General features: G+C 39.2%; 1 protein-coding gene across 1 annotated transcript in view; it reads right to left on the reverse strand.

Moving 5' to 3' along the window:
• The window catches only part of LOC120542202 (pterin-4-alpha-carbinolamine dehydratase 2-like), a 51,715-nt gene that overhangs the window by 20,271 nt on the left and 5,385 nt on the right, over positions 1–26,059 (reverse strand). Inside the window, exon 2 of the mRNA XM_039774479.1 lies at positions 23,120–23,251. Within this exon, the coding sequence (XP_039630413.1) occupies positions 23,120–23,251 (132 nt within the window). The remainder of the gene's footprint in view (positions 1–23,119; positions 23,252–26,059) is intronic.

Here is a 26,059-nt window from a genome sequence, read left to right on the forward strand (position 1 = left end):
TACACATACAGTACACTGTTTTCGTGTGTGCTGCACAACCACACACATTTACTTTTTAAAATTTGTTTCTATACCCTGGTGCTGAATTTGCCTAATGTGAATATGAATAAAAAGTCTTTTGCATTTTTAATGTCAGGACTGCTTTCATCTTGTATGTCTGCTGGTGCACCCTACTCACAAAACTGTAAGAACTTCTTTTCTCTCCACTGAAGTCTTTGTTGTCTGAAATGACAGATTATAACTACAGATTATTTTTAACTGATACTTCAGAACAATTATAATTACTTGCTTACCATGCATGTTCTACTAGGAGTATACAATAATAATTACAGTCTGAAATACACATACAGTACACTGTTTTCGTGTGTACACACACACACACAAGAAAATTCCTTTTGATAAATTACATCTATTTTATTGCTATATAAATGCCTTTACCATGGTACATGTGATTACCAAAATAGGTTCATTTTTTTTAAGTAACTAAACAGAGTTTTTGCTCAATAATTATTTCAGAGCCAAATTTTTCAATTTTACATGAACAGAATTGTTAGTACTCTTCTCCCTTCTGTAAAAATCTATTTAAAAACAATAGGCAAAATATAAACAAATGTTTAAGTTTTTTGGTGTCTTACTTGACAAAGCCACCTTCAGTAAGTAGCTAGTTGCACCAGTGACACATTAATTTCAAGAGTCTGATAGTGTTGATGGGCAAAATGTGCCATTTTTCACAGCAAACTTGCTGGGTTCACCAGTGACCTTGTTCTCAGAATATACAGCAAGCAAACTTTTTATTCAGCACCCCGATGCTTTGCAAGGCCAGCATGACATTACATAGCTACAGCAGCCTTGTTGAATGGGGATAATAATTCTTTGCATTTATATAGCGCTTTTCTCACTACTCAAAGCGCTCAGCAATTGCAGGTTAAGGGCCTTGCTCAAGGGCCCAACAGAGCAGAGTTCCTTTTGGCATTTACGGGATTCGAACCAGCAACCTTCCGATTGCCAGTGCAGATCCCTAGCCTAAGAGCCACCACTCTGCCCACTAGGCGGGGATGACACTACCATATAATGAATGTGCAGAACTTTCAAGCACATGTATTGTATACATGCTCCACCTCACACTTTAAAGCGCTGGCCGATCTGTTTGCAGTTGCATGCATTTAAAACAAAATTGCAGTATTTTAATTTGAGGTGTACATTTGTAAACCATAATGAGAATATTATTAAAATATTTCATTGTTCTTCATTGTATATTGTATCTTCAAAGCTGGTTTAAGCATGTTATGCTCCTCGGTTTGAAGCACAGATTGGGTATTGACAGAGTAAAGAGGCGGTACATAGTAGCACAAACCCAGTCTTTGGGTCCTGGGTTGTTAGAGCCCCAGCACACTTGCCGGCTTCACACTGGGTCCATGTAAGTGAAGGTGGCATTGGCTGAATTCATGCACAAATAGGCGCAAGGAGTGGCGATGACTCAAAATAAAACTTAAAGAAGCCCTCTTCCACTCTGGCTCAGAAAACACACAAGTGAAACAATAATAGTAATTCTAATATTTCATTATTATTATTTATAAGGCATTTCTATCATTTTGGTGGAAGAAAAAAGTGTTAAATATCTGCATAGATAGATTATAAACAAAAAAAGGTACCAGCTGACATATGGAGCTTCAAAGTTTGAATGTCAAACATCATGCTAACTTTAACTCATTGAATGGAATGAGTCAGGCCCATGCCACAGCTTTGTTGCACAGCAAATCAGTACTCAATGACTGGAACTCTGCATGTGTAACAATATTTTTTCTGCTACTTTGTAGACATTTGTTGTGTTTTGCTTGAGAATATTGTTCTGTTTGCATCTTTTGTTGTTTGAAGCATGGTGGCACAGTGGTTAGCACTGCTACCTCACAGCTCATGTCACATTATTGACTTTAATAATCAGTCCAGCATAGCTCGCAGATGCTTCCCTGTTCTTCAGGGAACCTTGAAAAACCATTGCACCATTATGACGTGCTGAAAACTAGTTCAATTCCTCCTTCTACACTGACTTCATATGCAGAGTTTGACAAAGTTCTGAAAATTACTGCAGTTTCACCAGACTCGACAAAAATTAGCGAGGTTCACTTATCATGAATGTCTGATCACAGACTGGTGAAGCTCTCTATTTCTATTAGCATTTCTCTTCTGCTTTTTCATGTGTTCTTCTTATGTAACATACTGCTTTCATTATCTACTATTTAGACTTTCTAGCCCTCCCCATATTCACTTATTTTTATCAGTGCAATATTTATGTACAAAGGGGAAAAAAGTTATAAGGGAAGATAAACATACAGTAACTGACAGACTGGTACCATCTGTTGTTATGTTCTTGACATTTGCTATTTACCCCTTTTTCTCTGCTAATGGAAACATCTAAACTTTACTTTCTATCAAAGTCTATTTGCAAAGGGTTCACAAAAATGCTTCTTTAAAAAGAAAAGAAGGAATAATATCTATTTTCCGCTTTCACTAATCCTCAGGTGTAATAGGGTATTCTTTTAGCATCAACAATGACTTTCAAGCTTTCCTTTATGAAACATTGTAAACCGTTTAATTTTCACTTTAAGCAAAACCTTCCATTTAAAATAATATGCATCCATAAGAGAGAGTAACACACACATATATATATATATATATGTCAATCATATATAATCTGCTTCATTATATATATATATATATATATATATATACATATATATATATATATATATATATATATATATACATATATATATATATATATATATATATATATATACATATATATATATATATATATATATATATATATATATATATATACTGTGGTGCCGGCCGGGACGCCCAGGAGGACGTGAGGAGGGCTTGTGCCTCCTCCAGACCGCGAGGCGTCCGTCCTGGTTCTATTGGGAGCCACGGGTCGAGGGAAGTGCATGGAAGCCCTACCCTGTAGGGGCCCGTGGTTACCGCCAGGCGGCGCCGATGCCGGTTCATCCCGTGTGGCCCTCGGCGGGATGGAGCCCGGCGGGACGCTTAGAGGACCGGAGGAGGGCGTGTGCCTCCTCCAGAGCGAGTGGGGCGTCCGTCCTGGTTAGATAGGGGCCTCGGGTACAGGGCTTTGAAGCCCAGCCCTGTAGGACCCGTGGCCACCGCCAGGCGGCGCCCGGTCCTAATTATCCGGGAGCCCGGCACTTCTGCCACACCAGGAAGTGCGGGGAAGACTTTGTGTGGCACCGGAGAGCTGCCAGGAAGACAGCCGACACTTCCGCCACGTGGCGTGGCTAAGGACGGAACACCTGGGGCTCATCCGGGAGCCTTATTTAGGACGCCTCCCTCCAGTCATTGGTGGAAGTCGGGAGGAAGCGGACTGAGCGGAGAGCGAGGACAGGAGGCGGCCAGGAAGCAAGGCACAGAACTGTGGGCCCTGGACTTGGGGGAATCAGTGCTAGAGGCACTGGGGTTCGTGAGTGCACGTGACATTTGTATATTGTAAATAAGTGTAAATAAACGGTGTGTGGGTGCAAAAATGATGTCCGTCTGTCTGTGCCGGGGCCAGCGTTCACAATACATATATATATATATATATATATACAGAGAGAGAGAGAGAGAGAGAGAGAGTGTATATATATATATATATATATATATACACACACACATATACACATATATACATATATACATATACATATATATATACATACATATATATATACATATACACATACACATATACATATACACATACACATATACATATATATATATATAATGAAGCAGATTATATATGATTGATATATACACATACATATATACACACATTATATATATAAAGTTGAAAGTCAGAGGACGTTTCTTTTTGCTAAGCATATATATATATATATATATATATAATATATATATATATATGCTCAGCAAAAAAAGAAATGTCCTCTGACTTTCAACTGTTTTTACTTTCAGTAAACTTAATGTGTAAATATTTGTATGAACACTAAAAGAGTCAACACCATAAGACATAAACTAAAAATGTTTCACAATGTGTCCATGAATGAAGGGAGGCTCAAAATCAAAAGTACCAGTCAGTATCTGGTGTGGCCAACAGCTGCTTGAAGTACTGCAGTGCATCTCCTCCTCATGGACTGGACCAGATTTGTCAGTTCTTGCTGTGAGATGTTACCCCACTCTTCCACCAAGGCACCTGCAAGTTCCTGGACATTTCTGGGGGGAATGGCCCTAGCCCTCACCCTGCGATCCAACAGGTCCCAGACGTGCTCAATTCCTTCGACGATAAACACAAATCCGTCTATCACCCCTGGTGAGACAAAACCGTGACTCATCAGTGAAGAGCACTTTGTGCCACTCCTGTCTGGTCCAGCGAAGGTGGGTTTGTGCCCATAGGCGGCATTGTTGCTGGTGATGTCTGGTAAGGACCTGCCTTACAACAGGCCTACAAGCCCTCAGTCCAGCCTCTCTCAGCCTATTGCGGACAGTCTGAGCACTGATGGAGGGATTGTGTGTTCCTGGTGTGACTTGGGCAGTTGTTGTGGCCATCCTGTACCTGTCACGCAGGTGTGATATTCAGATGTACCGATCCTGTGCAGGTGTTGTTACATGTGGTCTTTCACTGCGAAGATGATCAGCTGTCCTTCCTGTCCCCCTGTAGCGCTGTCTTAGGCGTCTCACAGTGCGGACATGGCAATTTATTGCCCTAGCCACATCAGCAGTCCTCATGCCTCCCTGCAGCATGCCTAATGCACGTTCACACAGATGAGCAGGGACCCTGGGCATCTTTCTTTGGGTGTTTTTCACAGTCGGTAGACAAGTCTCTTTGGTGTCCTGCGTTTTTAGAACTGTGACCTTAAATGCCTACTTTCTGTAAGCTGTTAAGGTCTTAACGACCATTCCACAGGTGCATGTTAATTAATTGATTATGGTTAATTGAACAGGCATGGAAAACATTGTTTAAACCCTTTACAATGAAGATCTGTAAAGTTATTTGGATTTTTAAAACATTATTGTTGAAATACACAGTCCTGAAAAAGGGACGTTTCTTTTTTTGACCACCATTTTTATATTATATTATATATATATTATATTATATTATATATATATATATATATATATATATATATATATATATATATATATTATATTATATATATATTATATATGTGTGTATTCTTTGTATATATTAAATAGGTGGTATAGATAATGAATAAGCATGTGTAAAATGACTGCCTTGACATCCTAAGGATACAGTTATATCTGCAGCATGTTGTTCACTCTTTGCATCTTTGAGATGCTGAGAGTGCTTTGCCGATTTTTTTTTTATAAAAGAAACTCTGAAGTGTTAAAAAAGAGACTTCTAGGTATTTCTAAAAATTAAATAAAGAGAAAATAGAATGAGCACACCATGATGCTCTGACACCAAGAATAAACTAAAAAAGGAAGTTACAATTCCAAGTGATTACATATAAGCAGTATATAAACAATCCAGTGTTGGTTTCTGCCTTGTGCCCCCATTTTAGCAGGACAGGTTCTGGTCCCCATTGGTGTAGAATATAATACACAGTCCAACTAAAAGTAAAAACCTGTATATCTTCAGGTTAATTCATGAGATGTGTATGATATGAAATTTTGCTTTACACTATACCAACTAAATGTTGTCACTAAAGACTGGACTTTGGCCTAAGAAAAGAATAAATGACTGACTGGACAGGTTCCAGAATGGGAATAAAATAGGCAGCAGAATTTAAATAATACATTTTAAAAGAAACATAAAAATGATAAATTGCTGCACATTTATTTTAAATTAAGTTGAAATGCACCAAAAAACAAACACACTACTTGTCCTTCAATAGTAGACAAAAATAAATATTAAAACTAGAAAACTGCAAGTGTAAAGCTTGCAAAATTGAATACACAAGTAAGCTAGGATACTATTCATAATTAACAAAAAGTATTAGATAATTTTGATTTTGACTTTTTAAACTTCAGAGGTTAGGTCTACTAAAGGATAGTAAAGGATATTAAAATATAAAAACACATAATATTGCAAAAAATGATGGTAAATCTTTTTGATTTCCTATTTTTCTGACTTTGATACTTTACAAGGTATAAAGTCTAACCACTAAGGTTCTTTTAAAGCGCCTAAGTACCACACATGGAATGAGAAAGATCAAGTTCAATAAACTACCACAAGAAAGGGAAAAAAAGATAACCAATTACCATGCATTTTATTTAATAACAGTATATTATGAGATTGTTTTCAGCATTGCAATTTAAAAATATTCTTAAGATGAATGCTGTTCACAAACGGTTAGCAATTACTTGTGGCTTTGGAGAGTTAACTGCTTTCATTTGTGGTATTTTAAAAATATGCTCCCATACAAAGACAAAATTATTCAGTCACTCATTTGGTATAACTATCACACACATAATATATGCTCAATATTTTCTATAGAAAAGAATTCCTTTCCCAAAACTGAATGTAAATAGACTAAAATTCAGTAACTCAGCAAGACAGTAAAACATATTTACTTCAAAAAGATTTCAAATCAGGTCATTAATATAAAGGCACAGCCAAGCACGATGACTACTGGATTTGTTTTAAAGCATGTCAAAACTTTCTCTCTTTGCCTTCAGAATAAACTAATCAAATGTTATCCAGAAAAAAAAAACTTTTAAAATTAAGTCCATAAAAAATTACTTTCTTGCTTATTCATCACTCAGAAGCTGTTAGAACAATCCTACAAGATGTACAACTCTCTATCCCTAAGCTCTGTGCAGCTCATTTTAAATTGCCTTTGGTAAAAATAGAAGCTCCACCAAGAGGACTGCAGAAGAATTTCTGCCTTTTGTTCTTAGGAGGATTTATAGCACACAGAACGAATTCCTCCAGGAGATCTAAAGTTTCCTCTGTCCATCACTTTAGAGATAACTAGCAAATGGAAGTCATCGAGCGTGTCAGTCTTCATCTTAGACAGCTAAAGAAAATGCACCACAAATAGTTTCCAAACGAAGAGTTTGTACATGAGGGCAACCTGAAAAGCAGAATTTGCGAAAAAACAAAATGTCAAATTAGAAAAATGTGAGCCTGCACATTTCATAAAAGCAGCACAAGAAATATCAAACTAAAAAACGACAAACTTGTTAGTGGTTTCTGAAGCAGATGTAAAGTTTTAGCTAATTTGATTGTTTGTGAAAGAAATCATTCCGATCAAAACTGAAATTGCTGGCAAAGTATGTTCTGTGTTTTCTCATGGTAATCTTCTTTGACAGGGGAAAGTAAGGGGAGAATTTTACTGCAGGAGGAACAGATGTTAAAGGTCAAAGTGGAGTCTCCAAACTTCAAACACGTGGAAGTGTAAAAACAGAGTACGTTAAGGGCTAAAACAGCTAACAACTGGATTAGCGGATGTCCGCTATGTAGCCCTCAGGTTCTGTAAAAGGTGGTAGATTTATTAACATTAGTCAGACATTTACATCTGCAAACCTAAAAAGGAATTAAATAAAGGCAGTATGTGGTAAACCACCACACACTTAGAGAGTAGAGATTTACAGTAAATCATCTCTAAGAATATGTTAAATGCAATACTATAATTTAGAAAATAGGAGCAAATTCTGACATTTTAGTAACAGCAAAATACACAACATTAAGTCCAAGTAAGAAATTGAGATTTTATTGTGAACAGTACAGTAATCTGCAGTGTATACTTCTTATTTAGAGAAAAACTACTTTTGAAAATTGCACTACACATTATATTTTAGACATTTACACTTAAAAGGGAATCAACTTTTAAGCACACATATCTCATTTATCAATATTATCATAATAACTTATTTGTAGTTCTTATGTTCTTGCCAATAATACTACCATGGTAGGTCTATTGTAGTCGGCAATAATGCATTAGACTACATGGATGATGTGAAGAACTTAGCATTGTGGCGCTATGACAAAGACCTCGCTCCTGATGTCAGAAAAATTAAGGAAGTCAATCTGAACTTAAGTAATTAGGCAGTTGCTACAATTCCATTTACATTGGTTGACTCAGGGTTGACAGAGTTAACGGTTTCAAGTTTTTGGAAACCTCTACTAATAAAAATCAAACACAATCCAGTCACATAACTGCGACAATAAAAAGGGCTCATCAATGTTTCTACTTTCTTGTGAGTCTTAATATATTAGGCATGTCACCATATATTTTTGTATTTTCTACAGATGTAGAACAGAGTTTATTCAAGGTCTGATATGGCAGTTACTCAAATTCTGAACAGTGTTGGTAAACACAGCACATCCCTTTGTCAGAAAAGAAATTACACGGAAAAAGAATGTTTACACATTTTTCATGCCTCAAGAAGGCAAACATTATAACCAAAGATAAAAATCGCCTAAATTATATGCTTTTTGTCCCGTTCTCCTTTCTTCTAGCAAGTGGGATATGCTTACAAAAGTTGCTATGTCCTGACCTAAAAACAGCTACTATTTGCTAACCCCACCATTCTGCATCCACAAAAACCAGCGTTTTTGAATGACACTACAGTATACATATTCATGTGTTAAAATGACAGTTGTGTTATAATGATAAATTATAGCCTGTTAATACTGTCATAACCCATTTATTTATTTATTTATTTTATTGTTATTACCTCTACATTATTTTAATTTGTTCTTGATTATGAAGACACATGAAGAACTATATACAGTATATTATTGTATTAAAATAAAAGTGATGTCAAATAATGACTTCCTTTCATATATCAATTTTCTGCTTATTCAGTTTGGGATCATTGGGTCAGAGCCCATCTCTGAAGCACTGAGCATCCTGGACAAGGTGTCAACTAGCTTAAATAATTTACTTTAAGTTTAAAAAAAAAAAAAAAAAACTTGATTTCATTACAACAGTGTTTCTAAGGCCAAATGCATTTACCATTATTTACTGGTACAGTTTATATTGACAAGTAATTTACTGAAAAATTGTCTGTGGCATTTGATATGATCTGCTCTTAACAAAAGCTGATTACTAGATTTTCATCTCAGATTCTTTACCCTAATTTTTTGTCTTAAATTATAAATTACACTGTTCAAAAACAGTTATTTATGCTACTGTTATACATTTATGTTTTGCATGCTTTAAAATACATTTATTGTGTGTATACAAGCATACAACAATACTTTGATACTTTATCATATTCTAAATATTAGACAAATTGCAATGTCAATTTTAAATCCATATCAATCATGTCTGAAAATGTATATATTTTATTCCATGATCTCAACTACTTTATGATATGCGTTTATGTTGCACTGTTGAGAACATTGTTAATTTTTGGCATAAACATGATATCATCTGTCTCAGCAGTCATTTAATTGAAAAATGTGGTAATTTTAGAGCGCTGCCTAAAAATGCAGGAACTGGATGCATTTCATAATCAGATGAAAGATCATATTCAAGAAGAAAAACCGGGATTGTGACTTTAGCTCCGCATTGTAAACAAAACCTAAGACATTCTACTTTTTGAATCTTAAAGAGCTCTGTAATTGGGCTTGCAGTATGTTCCCACTTGTTTTCTTGAATTATGTTTCCACACTAGCCAATGTCAAGACAAGTTGGGGAGCATGCACTGGTACAGTACACTACACGACAAAACAACTCGGGATCCCTCTTGGCAACCCTCCAGGCAGACACGCGGTCCAGTCCCACCCTCCGGAAATGACCCTCTATCTGCCAGGTGTTACATGGGCGACCCCTTGGACGGGTGCAGCCACTTGGGTCCCCAACAATGAGGATCTAACGAGCCGGATCACCCTTGGGGAAACACGCCACATGGCCGTAGTCCTGTAACTGACGCTCCTTCACAATGCAGGTAATTTGCCTCATTCGGGACTCAATGAGCAACAGCTCATTCAACACAAAGTCAAACCAACGGTACCCAAGGATTTTCCAGAGAGACACAGTATCAAAGGAGTCCAGTCTTCGTCTCAGGTCACTGGATAGTGTCCATGTCTCGCAACCGTATAGCAAGACAGGAAGCACCAGGGGCCTCATGTATAAACGGTGCATACGCACAGAAATGTTGCGTAAGAACATTCCCACGTTCAAATCGTGATGTATAAAACCTACACTTGGCGTAAAGCCATGCACATTTCAATGGTACCTCATACCCTGTCGTACGCAAGTTCTCCGCTCAGTTTTGCAGACTGGTGGCACCCAGCGTCAAAGCAGTGCTACTGTTCCTGTGTGGTTATTCTTTCTTTTCCTGACGTGGCTTTATAAATACACTGACATTAACCACATATTGTTTATTAGTGTAATGCATCTGACTGTAATTAACCTGTAACAATATAATGGTCCCGGGATTAGCCATAGTATTCCAAATACCATAACTGCTTTAGAATTGTTACTCTCACTGCACCTTCTTCTTCTTTCTTCTGCTCCCATTAGGGGTTGCCACAGCGGATCATCTTTTTCCATATTAGTCTCACTGCACCACTCAGAGCATTTTTATCACTGTATCTGAGTGGGGAATCACAGCAGCAGCTGATCGGAAAGAGAATTATCGGTATACAGCATCAAGCACACGCTACCTCAGCCACAGCAAAATGTTTCAAAGCCTTTCCTGTACGGACCTCGTGGTTCAGAAACAGTTTCATCCCAAGAAGTATAAACGCACTCAATCAATTGCTCCTTGTAGAACTGTTTGTACTTATAAGTACAATTACCCCACTGTAAACTTGCACTACGGTTATAATATTGCACAACCTGCACCACTTTATAAAGCGCGTATTTACATATGATGACGATATCATTTTTAAGATGAAATGCAGCAAAATATGTTGATTATATTCTACAGATAAAACTTTAACTTCATTTAAATAATCTGTATTGTTAATAATTAAACATGTGAGAACACCGTGGCACAGCGCTAGCAAGTTCACATATTGTTCCTGCCTCACGCTGTATATTTACTGAGGCTGGCGTGACACTGGAAGGATAGAGGGATAGAATAATTAAACACGTAGAATAAAGATATTTTAATGTTCCTTAAAAGTTTTGAAGAATCGTCGTTGTAAGCTTACAGATGGCTTAACGTCTATTACAGAGCTGATTGTGTGGCGATTGGGTATTTGGGGAAAAAAAAGTAACGACAAGAATTGGAGGTTAGTACGTTTGAAAGAGACAGTACTGCTACAATAAATTATTTCATCGAAGGTCGCGCATGGCGAAGCAGCATCTTGTATGAGACATGAACAATCACTGCGCCATCGTGTTTCTATGCTTTCATTTCAATCATCATGGAAATTATATCACGTATACATCTCAGTATTTTAATTATTCAGAGAGCTGTAATATCACAAATGTAATGGATTCTGTGTCCTGTCGGTGAAAGAGAAAGAACGGAAGCACGTAGTGATTCACACACAGAGCACATTGAAGATCAAATACAAAACAAAGCATATAACATGCTACTTTAGTTACGATGGAATTTCAGAAACTAGTAAATTAAATGATTTTAAGATGAAGTTTATGATGTTCTACTTTAATGACAAAATAAACTACGTGATTAAAGTGGACATTTCGAGATTAAAGTTGACATTTCATGTTTTTTTCCCCACTGTGTGCCTATTTTTTTTTCTCTGTACCCTAATAAGCTTTCATATGACAGACAGTATCTGACCTCGCCTTTTCACGGCGACTTTGATATGCAACTTCTTTTTTATTTTGGCACTGTGCGACTTTCTGAACTTGAGCTTTCGAGTTTCTCCAACACGCTATGTCACTTGATCAACTTCCTTTTGTTGATTATACCACTGTTTAAAATCAACAAATAGTTTGTTTTTCCTTTGCCTTCACTTGGTATTCGCTGAAATCCTTATATTTTACCCTGTGCTTTTCCCATTGTATTTTCACAGAACGCTGAGCTTAAGGGCTATTTATATTGATTTGCATATTCAAAGAGGCGTAATTCTGGGAAGAGCTGGGGCGGGACAGCATGCGCGAGCACGAGTATTACTTTTCACGCTGACCGGGATTTATGTAGCGGAAGAACATGGAAGTTGGCGAACACACAGATTCCTGCATCTGGATTTTTCTGTGCGTAAGCACATTTCGGCTTTTGTGCTTACGTCATGTTATAGTGCGAATTCTACGCATGCCTTTTTGCATGAGGCCCCAGGACCCTAAAGACTTGGACCTTCGTCCTTTTGCATAAATATGGGGAGCACCACATACCCCTTTCCAGCAACCTTATAACCCCCCCATGCTCTCCCAATCCGTCTACTGACTTCACAGGAAGAGTCACCAAAGACATGAATGTCACTGCCAAGGTAAGTAAACCTCTCGAAAAGGCTGACACTCTCTCTACAGACAGACACCTGCTGATGGCTGTGCCCAAGAGGTCATTAAAGGCCTGGATTTTGGTTTTTATCCAGGACATTCACAAGCCCAGACACTCGGACTCCTCACTCAGTCTCTCGAGTGCCCCGATCAGAGAATCCATTGACTCCGCAAAGATCACAACATCGTCAGCAAAGTCAAGATCCGTGAATCTTTATTCACCAACAGATGCCCCACAGCCACTGGACCCCACGACCTTGCCCAACACCCAGTCCATACAAGCATTGAACAGAGTAGGAGCAAGAACACACCCCTGATGAACCCCAGAATCAACTGGGAAAAACACAGAGGTTCTGCCTCCACTCTGCACAACACTCACAGTATAAGTTCAAAGGCCGGCCATGATGTCCAGCAACCGCAAGGGGATCCCGCGAACCCTCAGGATATCCCACAGTGTTTTCTTTTTTTTCCCCAATGTGTTTGGAGGGATTTACTTTATGCATAGCCTGGTGATACATTTCTTATACTTATGACAGCATTCTGATGGTATCGTTATTAGTTAAATCTTTAGAAAATATGCAAGTTCCAGAAACATCTATGCATATGAATTACTTCCATCATGTTTCTGACATTAAACGGCATGTACTGAATTGTTTGAAGTCTGTTCTTTCTCAACATTTTTACTTTTCTGTTATTTTGACAGAAATGTATCTGTCTCCTCTGTCACTAACATTTTGTTCCAGTGCTATAGTGGCATTGTGGCCTTCATACTTTTGCATACGTTAGCAATTTCTGTGAACAGTAGCTTGTGGCACCTTTAACCCTGCACTGTGGAAGTAAATGGTCAGTGTTTTCAGTGACATTTGTTTGAGATTTTCTACTTGATTGTTTATATCTTTTCTATAATACTTGCCACTGTTTATTTTTTTAGGGGCAAATTTGTCATTTCTAAATTTCTAAATGGGGCAACAGTTTCCATTTGGTTATTACACAGCTGACATGTATTGCTTTAGTATACTCAACTTATATGCTCTGGTTTGATTGAATGTTTGCGCCTACAGGCCTTGTCTTCAACAAACAAACAAAAAAAAAAAAATTGGGTCACTCCTACTTGTACCAATTTTCCATACACAAATTCTAGGAAAAATGTCACACAAGATTACCAGTTTACTGTTTGTAGACAAAGTAAATTAATCAGTTATCACAAATTACTCATCCCTAACTTGAACCAACATTTAAGACTTCTAATATTTCTAATTGGAATAAGATGTAATATAAAAGCAGTGACTACAGAAAAACTAATTTGGCACTAAGAAAAAACATAAAGAATTACTAATCTTATGTATAAGAATTAGATTGTGGTACTATTGCAAACCAACAGTTTTGTTCTAAGTGCCAAACAGTTCCATGATTAATAATGATTTCAGAAAAATAAACAATATTCCATAAAGATTATTGTTTTTTTAGTGAAAATTCTGACTTTTTGTCTTGAGCTCTACAGTACTGCGGCTTGGCATTACTCTCCCCAGCAGGCAGTTCCACCACCTGACAGAGAAGAGCCGCAAAGTGCAAATAAATCAGTCATTTTCTAATCTGCTTACTCTTAAACAAAGTCTCGTGGTTGCAGCAGCCTAACCCAGCAATCAAAGGCCAAAAGACAGGAGACAGGGCACCAGTCCATCACAGAGTGAACATAGACACACACACACAAGGGTCAATTTAGTATCACCAATCCACCTAATCTGCAGGTTCCACCAAAATGCTTCCCTTTCTCAGTGGACAGTATCTAGCTTACTACATCAAGAGAAACAATACTTAGCAAACAGAAACACACTACTCAAAATTTAAGTGAACACTTAATCATCACAGTCTAACACCAAGTCAATTAAGCTTCAGGGCTATCAATCTGTCCAGTTAGAAAGCATAAATGATTGCGAATCAACCTCACCTGCTTTGGTGCAAATGAAAATGATAATAGGTACACTGGAGAGGCAACAGCAAGTCAAACCCCAAAAAGAGAATGGTTTTGCAGGTAATGGTCACAAACAATTACTCTCTCCTTATCCTTTCTGACTGATTCTTCTCCAGTTTTGCATTTTGCAAGTGTGCTTGTTACTACTGGTAGCATGAGGCAGTACCTGCAGCCGGTTTAGGTTGCACAGTTAGTCCAGCTCCTCCAGGATGGTACTTTCATAAGTCGCAAAAAGATCTGCTGTGTCTCCAAAAGACTAGCCGTTACACAGACAGAGCTGTATAAGGGCATCAACCCAGCAGCAAGACTGGCATCTGCTCTTTTGTGCGAGGATTAACAAGAGGAGCACTGTCAGAGCCCTTCAAAATGATTTCCAGCTGGCTACTGGTGTGCAAGTTACTGACCAAACTTTTAGAAACTGACTCTAGGAGGGTGGCATGAGGGCCACACGTTCTGTAATCGGACCTATGCTCACAGCCCATCATCATGCAGCTCAACTGGCCTTCTCCAGAAAATACCACAATTGGTAGATCCACTACTGACAGCCCATTCTCTTCACAGATGAGAGCAGGTTCACACTGAGCACATGTGACAGATGTGAAAGAGTCTGTAAACACTGTGGTGAACATTATGTAGCCTGTAACATCATACAACATAACCGGTTTGACAGTGGGTCAGTGATGGTCTAGGGAAGCATATCCTTGGAGGGTCCCTGTGCTAGGCACATTAGGTTGCCAGGCTATTAGGTACAAGGATCCTCAGAGCCATTGTCAGATGTTAGAATGGTGCAGTGGACCCTGGGTTCCTCCTGGTGCAGGACAATGCCTAGCCTCATGTGGCGAGAGTGTGTAGGTAGTTCCTGGATAACAAAAGCATTGATGCCATTTACTGACCAGCTTGTTCCCCACGCCTGAACCCAACTGAGAACCTCTGGGATGTTACGTATCATTGCATTTAATGCCACCAAGTAGCGCCACAGACTGTCCAGGAGCTCACTGATGCCCTGTTCATGGTCAGTGTGATCGTGAACCAAGCCATCAATGGGTTGGTGATTTTGATTTACATTTAAAGTTGTTACATCATTTTTCTCACAACAAATTACAAGTATTACTCAGCATAGATTTTCCACTTGAATAGTTCCTTCATGGGGCGGCACGGTGGCACAGTGGGTAGCGCTGCTGCCTTGCAGTTAAGAGACCCGGGTCCTCCCTGCGTGGAGTTTGCATGTTCTCCCTGTGTCTGTGTGGGTTTCCACCAGGTACTCCAGTTTCCTCCCACAGTCCAAAAGACATGCAGGTTCAGTGCATGGGCGATTCTGAATTGTCCCTAGTGTGTGCTTGGTGTGTGTGTGCGCGCGCTGTGGTGAGCTGGTACCCTGCCCAGGGTTTGTTTCCTACCTTGCGCCCTGTGTTGGCTGGGATTGGTTCCAGTGGCTGGGATTGGTTCCAGCAGACCCCCCGTGACCCTGTGGTTAGGATATATCGGGTTGGATAATGGATGGATGGATAGTTCCTTCATTGAGATTCAATGTGTGTGATTAAGTAGTTTCCTTAATTTTGTGATGTAGTAGTTTCCTAAAGCTTTTGAGCAGTAAACAAACAGGCTGTTCATGACAACAAAAATCGAATATAGTCCAGTTAGTTAGGTATCTGAAAACTCCTGCAACATTACATAGAACAATCTGCAGTAAGCAAAGACAAATGGGAGAGGTTTGAAATTTTCTATTCAATTTTAAGAGTATTAAATATTTTGAATATAATTAAAATTCTGGTAAAAATAGGCCAACCACATGGGGCAGTAAAAACAAAAATTGATTCATTCTTCCATTCATTTAATTAATTCACTTAAAACAAGTATAAAGGTCCTAGGGAGATATAATCTGTGCTAGCATTTTTGGACATACTGCAGAAACCAGCCATGTAAAACTTTCAATTATTAGGGGGACTGACACACTGGTCTGCTCCAGAGAAAGAGAGTCTTGCACGTGTGTTGCCTTCCAGGTGCATAGGTGGGAGACCTCCCTGGAAGGGTGATAGGCCCTTGGCCAGAGTGGGGTGGATCCAGTTGTCATTGTCCATGTCGGAATAAATGACAAAGATAAAAGTAGTCTGTCACTTTTTCTGCAAACCAGATTCAAAGAGTTAAGTGCCAGGCAAAGCAGCCGAACTGCTGGCTAAACAACAAAGATGGGGATGAGTATAACATAGAGGGATACAATTTTTTTTAAGAAGGATAAACAGAACAGAAAAGAAGATGGGGTTGCTGTTTATGTCAAATGGAATTTAAATGCAAGTCCTCTTCAGTTGGAAGATGAGACCCATATCAGTGAGGACATATGGCTTCACCTGGAAAGTATTAGGGAAAGAGGCCTTATTTTAGGAGTGTGTTATAGACCACCCAATACATATCTTTTTAGTAAAATTAAAAAGGCAAGTTTAAAGGGAGTTATTGAAGTTATTGGGGACTTTAACTCTCTGAGTATTAACTGGGATAACCTTGCAAATGGTAGAGCACAACAGCAGGAGCTTTTAGAAGTAATCAGTGACTGTTTTTTTTAACACAGCATGTTAAAGCACCAACGCAGGGTGAACCCTGTTTGGATTTAGTATTTTGTAATAATCAGGATAGAATTAAGGTGACTAAACCATTAGGGTTTAGTGACCATAATATATAATACAATTCTCAGTTTTTGTAAGAATGTGGATTGTCAGCTTTGACCCAGACACAGACAGACGGACAACGGTTCACAGTGGCGTAGCCGGCAGGATGCTCCGTCTGGTGCAAGATGGGGACCTGCAGTAGTAAAACATTTTTCTGTGGACGGCCTGGCACAGCAGTGGACCCAACACACTCGCCGCGGGAGCGGCGCGTGCACAACCCCACGGGAGCGGTTCACCCCGCGGACCTCTGCCGGTCCGGAGAATGTCCATGTTCCCTGGGTGTGGAGGAAGGAGAACAGAGGAGGAGTGCAGCGGGCTCTGAGAGTTGCGCTGTCGGGAAGGAAGGCCAGGCCAGTGTGGCGACGCAGAAGGCCACACCGAGGCAGGGGCCTCAGAGTGACAGGATCCGGGAGGCGAGTGCCCTGCCCTGCAGTAATCGGCCCTTCGGGGTCAAACGTACCTTATTTCCCACAGGCAGGGACGATCCGCGTCCGTGGCAGGAGCACACCGGTCCACAGGCTGTCGGCAGCGCGAGGGCGGCAGCAGAGGAGGCTGCGAAATCGGAGCCGCTGCAGCTCAAAAACTCGCAGCAGCTGCGAGGCTGCCAGGAGGCACGCCACCGCACCTGGAGAAGGGGAGACAAGATGGTCGCGGACCGGCTGGTGTGTCGTGTGCCCGCCAATGACTGGATAGAGGCGGGACCAAGGAATGTCAATCTCGTGCCTGGAAGAGACCCGATTGGGCCAGAGGGAGTGGCCCACAGGAGGCAGACGACGAGTGCGGCTGATGGACAGGTAAGCCCACCGACGTCTGTCTCCCTGTTCTCGCCGGTGGCTCTGCGCGATCCGGAGGAGTCCCTTCCGTCCGCAGAGTCATCTTTATTACAGGTGCTACGTGCTCTCGCCGTCAAGTTGGAGAAGCTGAAGGGGAAGGTGGTCGCATCATCGGAGATGCCATGTGGTACGGAGGAACGGCGCGACGCTGCAGCCTTTGGCCAGGAGAGTATGGCGGGGAAGGTGAGTGTTGTCCTCCCCGTACAGCATGAGGGAGGATTCGCCAAAAACGGCCGTGACATTAATAAGAATGACCGGCATCAAGTAGGCAATTCTCCAACAGCGGACGCAGCGGTGCAGAATGCACGTGAAGCGAGGAGAGCGAGATCACATGAGCTGGCAGGACAAGGGCTGATGAATGCCCTGGGTCCTAGCGCCCTGCGTTCCAAGCAAGTTCCTGTCGCTCTGCAGGGACGCAGATGGGGCTGGATTTAAGCTTTCACCCTGATCAGACCCAGACCGTCAGAGCATCCAAGAGGAAAAGTAGGAACCGAGGGGTGAATGCCGGTTCCTCCAATAGGATGGGACGTGTCGCTGGGTGCGCGTGTCCAGTGAAGGGCCGTCCTCTGCGGTGGCAGAGGGAAACCCCTGGGCAGGTGGAGGAGCCGCCTGTGAGAGCGATCCCGCCAAGGATGACCGGACGGGCATGGGACCTGCGGCGGAGGAGCCGAACAGGCAAGTCGCGGGCTGTCAGTAGGGGAGTGCTGCCGGTACAAGACTGGTGGGATGCTCGGTGCGGTTGTCCAGGCAGTGCTTCTGGCCCTCCCTTTTGTCTTTTTGTAGGGCCGAAGCCCCGACAAGCATTAGGACCGGCCTAGCATGAGGCGTCCCAGGGTGCCGTGATGGACCCTGGGTACGTAGTAGGACCCACTCCGGGGACGTGCTGCCCTCTCGGGATGTGTCGCTCAGACCAACATGTCTTCGCTGGCAGTGGGGCACTGTCGCTGGAGGTGGAGCCCAGCTGGGACGCCCAGGAGGACAGGAGGAGGGCTTGTACCTCCTCCAGACGGCGAGGGGGCGACCGCCCTGGTTGTACTGGGGGCTTGGAAGCCCAACCCTGTAGGGGCCCATGGCCACCGCCAGGCGGCGCCACCGGTGCCTGAAGAAACCTGGAGCCCAGCACTTCCGCCACACCAGGAAGTGCTGTGGGAAGAAGACAGGGGACACCCGGAGAGCTTCCGGGTGCGCAGCCGGCACTTCCGCCACACTGGGGCGTGTCTGCGGAGGAATGCCGGGAAGCAGCTGGAGCCCATCCGGGTTCCTATATAAGGGGCCGCCTCCCTTCATTCAGGAGTGGAAGTCGGTTGGAAGAAGGACGGAGCTGGAGAGAGGACTGGAGGCGGCAAGGAGAAAGGCATTTTTGACTTTGAGGCCTGGACTTTGGGGGATCGGTGCTGGAGGCACTGGGAAGTGCACTGAACTTGTACATATTATAAATAAACGCGTGTTGGGTGAACAACGATGTCCGTCTGTCTGTGTCCGGGTCACCTTTCACAGGATGCAAAGACTAAAGTTGTTAAGTTTAACTTTGGTAGGGCAAATTTTGAGCAGATGCGGCAAAATTTAAAGAGGATAGACAGATAGATAGATCAGGCTTAAAAATGTTTCACATGTAATGCGGAACAGGTACATACCTACTTTTGTAATCAATAGGCTATTAAAAAAAAACTCCACGTGGGTTTAAAGAGTTAAAAAAAGCTGCTATATAAGATTCATAAGTTTAATAACTCCAAAGGGGTAGGTAGTATGAGAGTATGAGGGCAACCATTAAGAAAGATATCAGGGAGGCTAAAAGACAGTTGGAGAGGAATATAGCAGAGATGACCCTAAGAGATTCTTTCAGTATTTTAGTAGTAAAAGAATAGTCAAGGAGGAGGTGAAATGCATCATGAATAGTAAAAGGCAATTAATTATAACATATTATCCCATTATATAAAAAGCAGCGCTAGAAAAGTCCAGAGAAGAGCGACTATGCTCCTCCAAGGGTACTGGGGATGAATTATAAAGAAAGATTAAAAGAGCTGAGTCTTTTCAGTTTAAACAAAAGAAGATTAAGAGGTGACAGGATTGAAGTGTTAAAAATTATGAATGTAATTATTTAATTGGATCGAGACTGTTATTTTATAACAGATTCATCAAGAACACAGAGACATAGTTGGAAACTTGTTAAGGGTAAATTTCGCACAAACATTGGGAAGTTTTTGTTTTTTTTTTTTTAAAAAAAAACCACATGGAACCATAGACACTTAGAATAATCTACCAAGTAGCGCAGTAGACAGTAAGACTAGCGTTTTTTAAAAACAGACCTGATGTATTTTTGGGAGAATTAAGTGGATAGGACTGGCAAGCAAAGCTGGGCTAAATGGCGTGTTCTTGTCAAGATTGTTCTAATATTCTAAAAAGATACCAGTTATTCACCAGGTACACATACACACCCCTCCACACTCACTCACAAGGATAAATTAAGCTAAGGATTCTGTGCAGTCAGGAACCAGGATAAGATGTGAACTACAGTAAGTCTCCAGGAGTTATAATGTAGCAGCTCAGAATGAGAGGTGCCAGTACACAACCATTTACAGCCGGTACACCTATGTCAAAGCAAAGGAACATTGGTACTAGCCCACTTCAAAGCCTGGGTGTACCAGAGATGAAGGTCAGTCCCATACTGCAAAACTGAATTTAAGTCCTTCTGCCACACAGCTTGATATCGCAAGTCAGCTCCCCGAGAGAACTGAGTCCAGCTATACAGTGTAACACAGTAAAATTTTCAACATAAGTTGCAGTGCAACATAGAGGTATTCCCTTTACAGACAACATTAACATTATCTGCCAGTGCTTAACACATTTTTCTTCTTTTTTCTCCCCCAATATAGTCTAGTCACTTTTATGTCTGCTACAGCATAAAGCTGTGAAAAACAGCCACAGCATCCATTAAACAAGACCATGATCTTTGTTACAATTTTCATTATAATAAATATATCAAAATATAAATCTTCTCTCTTTATAATCACTAACAGAAATGCCAGAACTTTTTTAAATTAATCCAATGGCATAAATTTAAAATAAAGTATGATAGTAATATTTCTACCGGCTACTTAAAACTGTCACATATGAACACTCTCATTCACTAATGAATTTTAAAAACAATGTGATTGCACCTTGGCCTAGAAATTTGAGCACTCTTCCCCAGGACTTTAATATTAATTACAAAGTCTGATATGAGGCATGTGCTGTATATTTCACATCCTGATTAGCTGTTAAGAAAATAGTTTGCTGCGGTGGGCTGGCGCCCTGCCCGGGGTTTGTTTCCTGCCTTGTGCCCTGTGTTGGCTGGGATTGGCTCCAGCAGGCCCCCGTGACCCTGTAGTTAGGATATAGCGGGTTGGATAATGGATGGATGGAAAATAGTTTGTTCACCTACTCTAAGATAATACCTATTGTTGCTTTGTAATATAACCCTCTGAAATTAAATATGCTGAATTTTTAAATTACATATAGGAGCACATTGTACCACTCCAGGCCACAGGATTTCCCACAATTCCAAATACTGTAAATTTTGATGCTGGGCTTTGCAAGATTTATACACTGAAACAGATATCAAATGGACAGCCCTTTGAAAAGAAGACCAAACATTCAGCTATAAAAGTGTGTATTCTCAGCTTGGCTACACTGAACACCAGCTGAGCTTCCTAGCTCTCAAAAAGCTGATGCAAGTTTGTTTAAAGAAAAAAAAAAAACAAAAACTAGATTCTTCTGCATTTTAATTCTAAGATCTAGCTCTTCTATATGTATTAATCTTTCACTCTCTCAGTGCCTATTTTCAAATCACAAAAAGTGGTCAAGTATGAAACACTTCCAAATACAGGGAAACATTTCACATAATGGAACTATTAGTTAAAACACACACACAATCCACTAATATCTATAAATAAACTTATCATATAAACTGTCCAGAGTTACTTGAGATGTATATAAGATTTAATTATCTTTGAAAGCAGTTAGACGGAAGAACAGTACAAACAAAATTTCTAAAACACCACAGAATGCATAAGATTCAGGTCTTCATTCTGATTCATATATCCAAACACATAAATATGGCAAATGATCCAAATCGTTGGATCAATGATGGATTACTGACCCATTATTTACAAAAACTTTGATGGTTGCATTAAGCAGGAGCCCTCCTATTTCATACAAAAATACTAAATATGGATACAGAGCAAAGATGTTCACCTTGTATCTGTTTGTGATTCCAAAAAAATGCTTTGCCATGTGTTTGTTCTGTGTATTCCTGTCCAACAAAAATTCTTATAAAGGAATACTCCACCCAAAAATGACATTATTGTAAAAATTTAAAATATTGTAAAAATGACATTATTTCCCACTTTCTTTGAAGTAATAGTGAGAAAAAATTTTAAATCTGCAGAAGGGAGAAAAAACATGTTTACGATATACTAGAAGACAATAGTAGCCAGTATTGTACAATGGCAAATTATGTGAAAAAAATTCACATTACTAGCATTGCATAATCCACTTGTACACTCAAAATGCACAGCTTTTTTTTTGCTAATATTTTGTTAGATAAACACTTCTGGTTTTCTCTGGGCACAACATAAACAATAAAACTACAGCCCCATTGAATTACTTTTTGAAGACCTGCCTCTCCCCCTTCATTTGTTGGTCAAGAGTCCTGTCTTCAACTCAAAATTTAATTCCATGAGGCTTTAGTTTTCCTGTTTATCCATGGCGATTCTTCTGGAACTACAGTATAGTAAATAGTGGTTAATTTGTGTAACTTAAGTTTAATATGCCGGGTGTTCCCTTTGTCCTGTGGCAGCATGTCTTGCTTGTGTGTTTATAGAGGATTTGTTTTAATTTCCTTGGTTTACATTGCACAGATAGTTAAAGGAATACACCAATCGAAAATGACATATTATTTATATGTTACTTATTCTATGTAGCTTGTAGTACTGGCTCAGAAAAAGAGAAAGAAAAAAACTTAACCTTATCTTTTATGAAGAATGGAGAGATAAAAGTTTGATAAAACAGAAGCTAATAGTCGCCAATGCTGTACAATCCTAAACAATGTGAAAAATCTCCATAAAAAAAGTTTTTCAATATCAGCCAAACTTCTAAAATTCAAATCACTTTTAAACCGGTTTCCTGTATTTTCTGAGAAAATATCAAGTGTTAATATATATTGTAAGCAAGCAATTTAACACTTTATAAGTTACCTGAGTGGTATTTAAAAATCACTATTCAAAAACTGAATAAAATCTGATTAAGTATAACATACATTACCTGATTAAAGTTTTTAAATATAAACTCCTTATAAATTGCATCCCTGTCTTCCACTTCACTCCAGCCTGTAGCTTTCAGTTCGAGAAGAAATTGTTCCCTGTCACCAGGAGACAACCAATGAGAGTCTGAAGCCTAAAGAAAGAAGTAAAAAATAGCCACAAGTAAATCTAAAGTTGCTTTTTTTCACTTCAACAAATGGCATACCACAAACATTACACTTCTGTCGAGTAGAGCTTCAACAAATTAATATTCTGATAAACAATTACTAAGGTTAGATATTAAAAAAAAAAAAACAACTTACAATTAAAATTCATCAACAACCTCTTGCTGAATTGACTTTCATGCATTTCACAAAAAAAAAGTTCTTGCTTTCTTTGTACAAAACTAAACTTCAAAATAATGTTCAGAGAATTGAAAAAAAAAATCAAATACCCTGTTTTTTAACAAAGTGTCTCACATTGAATGTTCAAATGTCAGGTTTGCTTTCTTCTCCAAGTTGCCATGATACAATTATTGGCATCTTTTTGAACAATGCTGATCAGCTGGTTTACAATAACCTAAAATTCTCTGTGCGACATTAGATCCACTTGCAATTAATCAAGAATACTTATATAATATGATGGACTAGCCAATGATTCCTGGCTTACAAGAGGATTGATTTGTTTTCAGGCTAAATCATTTTGCATAACCTAACATCTAATACTTTGAGAGGGTGATCTGCGGATTGTTAAATATTTTTTTTCAAAATAACTCATATATATTTTTAATAGGATAACAGGCTTCTCTTTTCCTGCGCAGTTCTTTGAAAAGACTGTCCTTCATATGAGAGTAAAAAAATGAAAATACACTGCCATTAGCATATTAAATTGAACTACACTGCTAACTTTAGTCTAATAAACAAATAAAGGGCAGCTTGTAGTATTTTGCGGCTGCTAAAGACAGACAGACAGATAGATAGATGCATTCTTATTTGCCCCAATTTCTGATTATTCAGAAACCAACTACAAATGACTTGTATAACTGGAATAGACTAGAGGGAACTTTAAACATTTTATTAAGAGTAGCTTATTAGATGATCCACTGTGGCAACCCCTAAAGGGAGCAGCCGAAAGAAAAAGATTAAGAGTAGCTCATTAACTACTAACTACTCCTACTGCTTAAATGATGGTTAGTTCAGGTTATTACAACACCATACACAGCATCGAATACCACATATTTGCATTTGTAAATCATAAATTAAATTTGTCTCCACACCTATGTGCTGAGCAATGAAAAACAGTGATTTGAATTTGCTAACAGCAGCTTGTTTTTACGCAAGTTTACTGCTAACCATGTTTTCGGCCTCCAATTCTACCATTAACCCTTGTTCTTTAACTAAATATGGGATGGTGATGGAGAAGCTACTTCTGCTTTTTTTTAAAAAAAAAAACAACATCACAAACTTTCTTCCTTAAAAGCTCAAACATACTGTACATGATGTACTGCCATGGAGCGCTAAATCATACTCTACAGTATATGTGCATATTCCTGTTATGTTTTTATCTTTTGTTTAAAGAAAATGTTCCACACTTAGCTTCTTTTCTGAAATATGTTTTTTTCCTTCTGTTCTGTAGTCATGATGCTATAGTAGCATCGCTGCCTCCTTAACATTAAGTTATTGTCAAGTTGTATATTGAAGAGCAAAATCCCATAACAAAAATACTGTGCAATTTTTTTTTCTGTGGACATTAATCATTTCAGCCTTACTGTAGAGTGTTCTATACCAATTGACTATCCACATTTATGTCTTGGATAAGGGTTCACAAAGGTACTTTGAAAGAAAAAAATTAAATGAAGCATGCAGTTTGCAAGTGTTGCCATATTAAAATCAGGGGTTTCTGCAAACTGAACTTGTAATGTCTTTTCAGCTCTGACTGATGAGTTTGAAGGGTGGTTTATGTTGAAATTACAATTCACAAAATCATGTAGTCAAAAAAAAAAAAAAGTGGTTAAGCACAATACCTTTCCTGAAACCGTTACACACACTCACAAGCCCCTCTGGAGGCTTTCTTTACTTGCATCATGACTAGCTAAATTCTCTATATGGGCTGCAACAAAATTCTTCAAACAAAAGGAAAAAAAGACTGATCTTCTTAATATTAAAAAAGATGGTTACAGAGTAACAAAGGATGTTTTTTTCTTGATTAATATGAAAACTTTATCAGTATTTGAGAACTAAACAGTTTCCAATGCATTTTGCTGAATATAAAAAAGTGTAATAATTTACTAAAAGAAACATCAAGTTAATGATCTACTGGTGTCTCACATCTATGTAAACCCACAAATTTAAATGCATTTGTACATAATCAATATTTTATATATGAAACATTTTAATGTCAATTATTGGTTGACAGCTTGGGTATAAACATAAGGCATCATCCCAAATTGATTCAGCCAGCAGAAGGTCAGAATATGCATTTGTGTCTTTTACTGCACTGTAGCTGAATATTCTTAGTCTCACTTGAAATCAATTTCAACTAATAAAAAATGTAAGTGGTATGGATTAAGTTAAACATTATTCTGATTAGATGTTCCTGACTGAAATTTTACTATTAAACCAAATGAGTACACTGTCTCTATATCAGTATGTTTATGATTTGCCACTGCATTTTAACTACACAAATGCCAACTGTGGATTCTACTTGTCAGCAGAAGACAAAGGTAGGCACATTTAATCCAACAAGCTGCATCATGCATGCAGAATATTTGCAAAAAAATTGCAATTATTTTTTCAGTGATAGTAATAAGCTTCCTTGAATTTGTCTAAATGATTAGAACACTGGAAAAAAGTATAGCTTAAAGCATTGTTTCTTCTAGAATAAATACAGAAACTTTAAGTTAGTGGTTTCTATTTAAAAAATTGAATGATCTTAAATGTGCAACTATATAACTTAATCATTT

This window comes from Polypterus senegalus, chromosome 13 (genome assembly GCF_016835505.1).
Source record: "Polypterus senegalus isolate Bchr_013 chromosome 13, ASM1683550v1, whole genome shotgun sequence".
NCBI lineage: Eukaryota > Metazoa > Chordata > Cladistia > Polypteriformes > Polypteridae > Polypterus > Polypterus senegalus.